The sequence below is a fragment of the Aulonocara sp. 'chitande type north' Nkhata Bay genome, linkage group LG19 (assembly GCF_057382095.1).
Source record: "Aulonocara sp. 'chitande type north' Nkhata Bay isolate Kocher_YH1m ecotype deep benthic linkage group LG19, A_spYH_male_GT1.1, whole genome shotgun sequence".
Classification (NCBI taxonomy): Eukaryota; Metazoa; Chordata; class Actinopteri; order Cichliformes; family Cichlidae; genus Aulonocara; species Aulonocara sp. 'chitande type north' Nkhata Bay.
The window spans coordinates 31,991,708-32,000,364 of NC_141362.1; the positions used below are offsets into that span (position 1 = coordinate 31,991,708).

Consider the following 8,657-nt stretch of genomic DNA (forward strand, 5'->3'; position numbering starts at 1 on the left):
GCTAAAGTGAATAGTTAGTCTAATTCATTAGTGCAGCATTACTGGGTCACCTCTGTTTGAAGTGATATAATGTGATATACAACTATCACTGAAACAGCAAACTTTGTAAATAAGCAAACAACACTTCTCATTCTCTAAACGTTTGGCCACAGCTGTAGATTACACTATCAGTGCTTGTTCACTCTTGACAATAATAACATTTCTAAATTCTCTTTGTGCATTTACAGGTAAACAATATCTAATATTTTATCTAAATGACTGCTTTGTCTTTGAAAAGGGTGAAGAGCCTGAGGCCGGTGACAGTCCAGTTCTACTCTAAGTACATCCTTACTGTAGCTCACAGGACAAGGCCACATTCCTGTCCTGCCAGAAGAGAAGAGAAACTTCAGAGTCTTCATGCAGTTCAACCACACCTGTCATATTCCATATGACAGGGGTCTCAAACTCCAGTCCTCAAGGGCCAGTGTCATGAAACTTTTCCATGTGTCCCTGGTGCAACACACCTGAATACAATTAGTAGGTCATTAGCAAGAGTATAGAACTTGACTGCGTGCTGAAGTGGCGACCCCTGACAAGGATGCCCCCTGGGCGCCTCCTGGGTGAGGTGTTCCAGGCATGTCCCACCGGGAGGAGGCCCCGGGGCAGACCCAGGACACGCTGGAGAGATTATATCTCTCGGCTGGCCTGGGAACGCCTTGGTATTCCCCCGGATAAGCTGGAGGAGGTGGCTGGGGAGAGGGAGGTCTGGGCCTCTTTGCTTAGGCTGCTGCCCCCGCGACCCGGCCTCGGATAAAACGGATGAAGATGGATGGATGGATGGGTTTGTATAACTTTTCTCCCTTAATCAATGAAATCATCATTTTAAAAATGCATTTTGTATTTATTTACCTTTGTCTAATATTAAAATCTGTTTCATTATCTGAAACATGTAAGTGTGACAAATATGTGAAAAACTAAGAAATCAGGAAAGTGCAAACACTTTTTCACACCATTGTACGCTTAAAAGCCAGGCCCATGCCAGGGAACCAACAGATTTAAACTAACTCTGCCAACACTGCCAAGAAGAATGTTGGTTAATGGGTACCAAAAGCATGCCACTGAGGTGCAACTTGCCACGTCACATTAAACCAAATATTACTGGGCGTACGTACATATATTAGAATGTATGTATACTTTTGACATTTTGTGGATTAGAAAAAAATCCAAAATAAAATCATAATTTGTGCACTCAAATCTTATATTTTAAAGTAAGATGTCTGTTGCATAAACATTCAAGCCCATGATGAACGTATGTAAACATCTGACTACAACTGTAAATAATCCTATACACTGCACATCTTTAGAAACCTGCGGATACCTAGAAGGTTTTAGCACAATCAGAGTGATGACTTCCTGTTTTCCATCCAACCTGAAATGAGCACAGATACATTTTAAAAACTGCACATTCTTTAGATTTCATATCAGTACAAGGGATAAAGTATTACTGGAGCATTTATGTTCAGACCTACAGTCCAGCCCATGGGGGGGGGAGTAGCATTCTGGCAGTGTTTTTTCTGAGGAAACATATAATTTAAAAAGGGGGACCAGTTTATTTGCAAGTCAAAGTAAAGAGGAAGATATCAAAGGTATATTTGTCAGCAAAAATAATGACTGTAAGTTCAAGTTGCTGTGAAACTCAACAACGCAGAACATATTCTCATTTGGGAAATAGAAGCTGGAACTTATTAAGTTTTAGGTTGTGATAAGTAAGCTTGCTCCATTTTCATTTGCAGGCTCCCTTTTCTCCTTAGGATAATGTTACCATTGGCTGTAAACCATTGCCTGATGTTTGCCGTGGAGCTAATGCTTCTGTTGTACAGCACAGGTAAGTAACAAAATCTAGCTTAAAAGAAACCAGTATTTCTCAAAATATTTTTCTCATATTTTTACGTTGAAATTTTTTAGGCACAAATGGAGACAGTAAACCCAATAATACCCTCTTTATCAGTCCCAAAACACTAGCTGATTCATATTTTCCATCAAGTAAGTTAAAAACAATACAGGAAAAAATCATCATTAGGTTAAAGGACAAACTTAGTAATCTGGGGTTTTATATTTTAATTTAGAAACTATCTACCAAGAGGACAATGGAACTAAACTCTGTTTCAACATCCAACCAAATAATACACGTGCAGGTACAGTTATCTAATTTTTAGCTTTTCTTTTTTTTTTGCTTTCAAGCTGTTGGGGAAAAACATTTGTCTTGGTTATTTGCTAAATGTGTTTGTGCTTTAAATTTTTCTTAGAGTGTTGTAACGACACGGATTTCAACTGCAATATTGAAGTAAAAATAGATAGTCAAGGTAAATACAGGCTAAATTTAACTGAAGAGATTTTATCCAAGCAAGATATTGTGGTGATGAAGGATCCAGAGCATAATTATTCATGTATGCCATCCCAGCTCTACAACAAAAGCAGCCCTGGTAAGCCTCTAAGAAGTGAGTTAGTGCACAGTGGTCAAATTTTAAGTTTATTTGATCAGTTTGAAAAGGTTTCCAACCAATGATCTGATGCACTTTCCATCTTGTTGCAGGTTTTTTTTGTAACATCAACCGCTGCTTGAGTGAAAGTAAATTCACAAACCTTTTCCTCTTAATTTCTACATGAAACAATGTGACAGCAGTGACAGTGCACAAGTTCTAATTTCATACTTTTATGTGTTCAAGGTATGAAGAATATGAGTATGAATATGAAACTGAGCAAAGGGAGCTTTCGTGAAAACCTCACAGGTATAATTATTTGTTTATCAAATCAGTTAAAAACAAATATTTAATGTTAGCAAGTGTAACAACAGCCCGCTTGTGTTTGTGTGTGTGTGTTTGCATACTTTGTGTACATTTACATAAAACAGAATATGTCGTGAGTGATAATGACACATGGACTGTGTCATGCAACCCATCCACAACAACCACCAGCATCAATTCTTCCAGCAAATCTTCCACAACAACCACCAGCATCAATTCTTCCAGCGAATCTTCCACAACAACCACCAGCATCAATTCTTCCAGCGAATCTTCCACAACAACCACCAGCAATGACAATGACACTATTGACATTTCCATCAACCATACCATTCCTAACCCAGTGTAGATATCTCAGTTTTCATAGAAATATTTTTGCAATATTGTGCACTTTTGAAATCTACTTTAAGAAACTAACTGTGTCTCCGTGTTACAGAGATGTCATGAAAAATCTATCCTTTGTCCTTGAAATGATGGGTAATTTTGGCACAGCAACAATCAAGATGGGCAACATCACAGGAGTGATTGCCAAACTCTCCCAGAAAAATCAAGCCAACATGAACTTTGCCTTCACAGAAAACGCTGGCGTGAAGGTAAGGTGTTTGATAAAAGAGCGTGACACAATTTTAAGACTGTGGATTACTAACTCTCTAATGTCTGAGGCATGGAATAATTGCCAGAAAAATCATATTTCTGAGTTCAGTGAAAATTACTCTGGTTATTGAACATTCTGATGAAATACAAAAGATACTTTAATGCTCATTTGCATATATTAGTTTTAATTTGTATAATACATATGCATGACATCATTATTTTATAATTGTTTTTGCTGATAAACATTTCTCATTTTGAAAGATTGTTAAAGGAGGAAACAGCAATTTTACAGGCCCATTTCGTTTAATGAAAATTCCTAAAGAGGCCAGTAAAATGGCGGTGGAGGGAAATGGATCATTTCTTGGAATTCTGTTGTTTCCACACCAGCATGCGGTAATAGTACAGCTCAACTAAAAACTTACTTTTCATATGTATAAACATATTGACCAAACCTGATCTATTAACAATCTTTTAATCTTAACAGGATGACAGCAGTAAATACTATTTAAACAGTGAGATAGTGGGAATAGAAATGGGGGCAAAAATACAAAACCTTTCACAACCCATCGAGATTCAGTACAGTAATGTGGACAAGGTAAGCGTGATGTCATAACAGAAATAATGATCAATTTAAGTTCAGAGGAAAACTTATTCTGATTTTCATTTTCTATTTTGATAAAGAAAGGAGCGAATGCTTCTTGCATGTCTTGGGATGGAAACAGCACAGATGCAAACGGTAAAAAACCCCAAATAGATCTCTCTATATATATATATCTAATTTTAATATGAAAACCACAGGAATTATAGACCTTTGAAGTGTTCACTCACATTTTGCACACACGCTGATTACTGTGATAAAGTCTGTCTTTAACAGTTACTTCTTTGTATTACTGCTGTCCAACAGGGAAATCACTCTGGATCACAGATGGCTGTCAAACAGTGGAGACCAATAACAGCATCACCTGCCAGTGCACACATCTAACCTTTTTTGCCATACTCATGGTAAGACAGCTGTATAGGAAATAAGAAATTATTTTTTTTACAGCACATACTGACACATAACTATTTGAACCTAGTCACCTACACCTGCAAACATTAGCACTTCTGATGTTAATACTCTGACCTACATCACTTCAATCGGTTGTGGACTGTCGCTGTTTTTCTTGATCGTCGGTCTCGTCATGCACGTTCTCGTCAGGTAAGAGATCCGAGGCAGTTTGGATTTTTACCTCAGTAAAGTCCTTTTTCTTACGCACACTAATTTGCTCCACAGAAAGGGGAAAGCAAGCGAAGCAACAAAGATTCTGATGAACCTCTTTGTCGCCATGTTGATCCTGAACTTGTCCTTCTTGACCAATGAGAGCATTTCAAATCTGGGTATCAAAGGTGCATGTGTGGCAATAGCAGCAGTTCTGCACTACGGGATGTTGGCCACTTTTACCTGGTTCTTCATGCAGGCTTTACACTTGTACCTCAGTCTACGTCGAATCTGCACTGAAGTGAAACATTACATGCTGAAGATTTGCATCACAGGATGGGGTAAGAGACCTGAACCAAAAATGATACTTATGCTCTCATATTATGAATAATAATCACAGGAGAATTTATATTCCTAATCTTCTCTTTAGTCATACCGGCTGTGGTGGTGATCGCTCTTCTTGCCTCCCAGAAATATAATTCTATTAATATTAATACAAATGAGGGGAAAGCAGCAACAATGTAAGTCTGTAAATCTGATAATAGATTTCTTGGATAAAACACAAACATCTTCATCAGAGGATCACGTTGTACTCCCTTTTTCAGGTGCTGGATCTCTGATGCTGGTATCCACCAGGGGGTCAACATTGGTTATTATGCTGTAGTGTTCGTCTTCACTCTGAGTGTATTCATTCTAACTGTAAGGCAAATCGTTCTAATGCCAAAAGCAGGAAAGGCCCAAGACAATAGTTCCATTAAGAGCAACACTTCCACCATTCTGAGCCTGTTCCTCCTTCTTGGCATCACCTGGGCTTTTGCTTTCTTCAGCTACGGACCTTTGCTCATCGCTTCCTACTACATCTTTACCATCCTCAACTCCTTTCAAGGTAAATCTAAAACTGTCACAGTGAGCTGACTTCATTCTTTATTGGATTAAAAGTCCTTAACCTTCTTCTTTATTTGTATAGGTTTCTTCCTGTTCATCTACTATTATAAATCCGCTGAATGGCTTTTCTGACATGAAAGCACTAACCCAGATTACCTTCTTTGACGCAAATACTCATGTGGACTAGAGCTCGAGTCAGTACTCTGGAAGTCATTTCAGAGCACGACTCTGTTTGTTCCCATGCTTTTATATTTTAACAGACAAACTTGTCTTACTCACGCCAAATAATTCATAGAAGGCTGTGATTCAGTCAGAATACGCAACCACAATTGTAAACATGTCAGGATGTTAAGGTGTAAAATGTTAAAGTGGGAAAGTGAAACATGTCAAAGACATAAGGACATTTTCAATTTGATGGCAGTAACACCTCTCAAAAAGTTGGGACAGGGACATGTTGACAACCCGCTTTCAAGTCAAAAAGTCGTCATAAATAAGTCTCCAATAACACCAGAAAAAGTCGCCAGATTTGTCGCTAGTTGCTTTTTAGAAAAAGAGTCGCTAAGGGGGTCTGAAAACTCGCTAAATATAGCGACAAAGTCACTAAGTTGGCAACACTGGTGCTACTGCTGTTACGAGTGTAACTACCGCCCCCGCCCCCTCAGCTCAGGGAGGGGCGCAAACACAAGGCTTTGTTTGCCGTCTCTGCTCAGCGCAAACACAAGGGTGACTTGCAGCATAAAGTGAAAGAGAGGGCAAGAGAAAGAAAAAAAAACCCCACGGCTCCCAATAAGGAGCCGGCTCGCATTGTTCACTTCAAAGATACGGCTCTAAGAGCCATTTCGTTCGCGGCCGACCCATCACTACAAGTGATATTCCTAAAACTTTTCCACTCAGGGGCCGAGTCATTCTCTGAGATCTGCTGCTGCATCTTCTCAGAGCGCTGATATTTAGCAATGTCCACTTCTTTATTGAACCTGTACTTGGCCTCTCTGTAGCAGTCCCTGTCTCCGCTTCTGAACGCCTTTCTCTTTTCCAGCCACAGCTTTTTGGGTTTAGGAGTAAAACAGGGTTTGTCATTGTTATAACTCACCCTGGTGCGTGATGGCACAATGCTGTCCTTGCAGAAGTGGATATAGGAGGTGACAGTGTCCATAAACTCATCCAAGCTGTTAGAAACAGCCTTCATTGTGTCCCAGTCTGTAGACTCCAAACACGTGCGAAGCTCCTCCACAGCCTCATTGCTCCACAGTTTTTTAGTCCTCATGACAGGTTTGGAGAGCTTCAGCCTCTGTCTGTACGTAGGGATCAGATGGATCATGACGTGGTCAGAAAGTTCGAGTGCAGTGCAGGGTAACACTGGTCCAGTGTCCTCTCCTCTCTGGTCGGGCATTTAATATACGGTTTATATTTGGGAAGTTCCTGGCTTAGATTGGCTTTGTTAAAGTCCCCAAGAGCCATAATGACAGTGTCCGGGTATGCCTGATCCATGTGCAGTACCTGCTCCTCGAGGGCACACTGAGCTGCATGCAAATCTGCATCTGGCAGAATGTAAACAGTGGCCATAAAGAATGAAGCAAACTCCTGCAGAGATTAAAGCATAGAAGATAGTGCTTGTGTGAATGGTGCATGTTGCATTGAGTGCTTTGAGTACCCCGGGAGAGTAGAAAAATGCTATTTAATAATCTTAGCATTCTCTTGTAGAAATATCCAAGCAATTCCTCGAAAAAGATGTCTGCATGGGAGAACATGTTGATATAAAACCTTTACATACAGTACCTCTCAGGATTGATGGTGCCTTTTCACATGTAAAAGCTAGGCATTAAATTTATGGTGAGGATCATTATTCTTTATTCACTATTCTGAAATTGTCCCACAATTTGAAGACAACAGCATCCACGGTGGGGAAAGCTCAACTGGCAAACAAGACATGAGCTCAACACTACCTATAGTGATAAGATCCCTGAAGTTATTCGGATGTTGAAACTATTCTTTAAAATGTACCACATTTTATGAGCATATGGATAGGATTATCTCCCTTTTTCTTTCTCTGCACTACATATTTTATTTTGTATATATGTTACTTATTTATTGTGTTTTGCCTGCCTTATTTTAGTATCACAGTGGGACAATTTTGTTGTACCCATATATACAAAGTACAACTGTGCAATGACAATAAAGAGTTAAATATGTTCAGTGTATTTTGACAAACTCCTTTGCTTGTGGTAGATTTTTTTGTCAAGTTAATCATTAGTATTTATTTATAAAATAGCTTTTTTGAAATAAAAATTATAGCAATTCTTTAAAATTTACCATATTTAGGTAAATTAAGGTCTGATTTGTTCAATGACTTTTTACTATGTTAATATATTTTTCATTCAGAAATCTTCTGATTGGCTTTTTTAGTTCTCATTTTTGTGGTTTTATTGTAGTAGTAAATGGAAATGTTGTAATAACTTTTTTTCTATTTGATCAGGACACAATATTTCATACATATAAGTAAAGTATTGTGGGAAAAAATGATGTGTATACACAATAAAGTCTTAAAATAAAAGATTATGCTTTTCTTTAAATTTTGGTTATTAATGATTTCTTCAAACTACTCTTTTTACAGTGTGTAATGATTGTACCGCACATATCTAGAGTGATTTTATAAAATAACTGAAAGTTGCAGCAGTGCACATGGACAAGCCAAATGCATTCTGGAGAAGGGTTTTATGGTCAGACTAGACAAATACTGAGCTATTTGGTCACAATGAAGAGAAGCACATTTAGAGGAGTATAGGGGAGTACCAGCTGTCAAACACGATGATGCATCCTGTAGGATGAGCATCATTCTCTGGCACAGTGCTGTTTGTTATGATGATTTCTGATATGAGGTTCAGTTCTACGGTGATGATCGCAGGGTGTGCACAGGTCAAGTGCCACTATGACCCTCCAGACAATAACGAGGACAGGGGATGACCGTTCAGCTCTTTAATGGCAGATTTAGCGTGGGTGTGGGTATGTGTGTGGTTCTACAAACAGAATGGAAAATAGAACACAAATTACAATCAAATTATAGACAACAATAATCACCATATAACATATTACAGCCACATACTTGTCTTATAGGCCCTAATACTAAGCTGGCGGCTTTTACTTATAGTCTGAACCATATTTGGCAACAAAGAAAATAAGTCAAGTCAAGTCAAGTTTATTTA

The 8,657-nt window shown here is 38.6% G+C and overlaps 1 protein-coding gene across 1 annotated transcript; it reads left to right on the top strand.

The window, feature by feature from the left end:
• The first annotated feature begins 310 nt into the window (after positions 1-310).
• Positions 311-7,666, top strand: LOC147307440 (adhesion G protein-coupled receptor G5-like). Its single transcript, XM_086275408.1, has 18 exons — positions 311-820; positions 1,773-1,864; positions 1,945-2,022; positions 2,106-2,174; positions 2,286-2,462; positions 2,573-2,608; positions 2,706-2,768; positions 2,891-3,125; positions 3,217-3,373; positions 3,636-3,767; positions 3,859-3,969; positions 4,056-4,110; positions 4,279-4,376; positions 4,451-4,572; positions 4,648-4,913; positions 5,003-5,093; positions 5,178-5,458; positions 5,540-7,666. Exons 1-18 carry the CDS (start codon positions 813-815, stop codon positions 5,587-5,589), a joined length of 2,121 nt encoding a protein of 706 aa, XP_086131534.1. The 5' UTR covers positions 311-812; the 3' UTR covers positions 5,590-7,666.
• Positions 7,667-8,657: the final 991 nt, after the last annotated feature.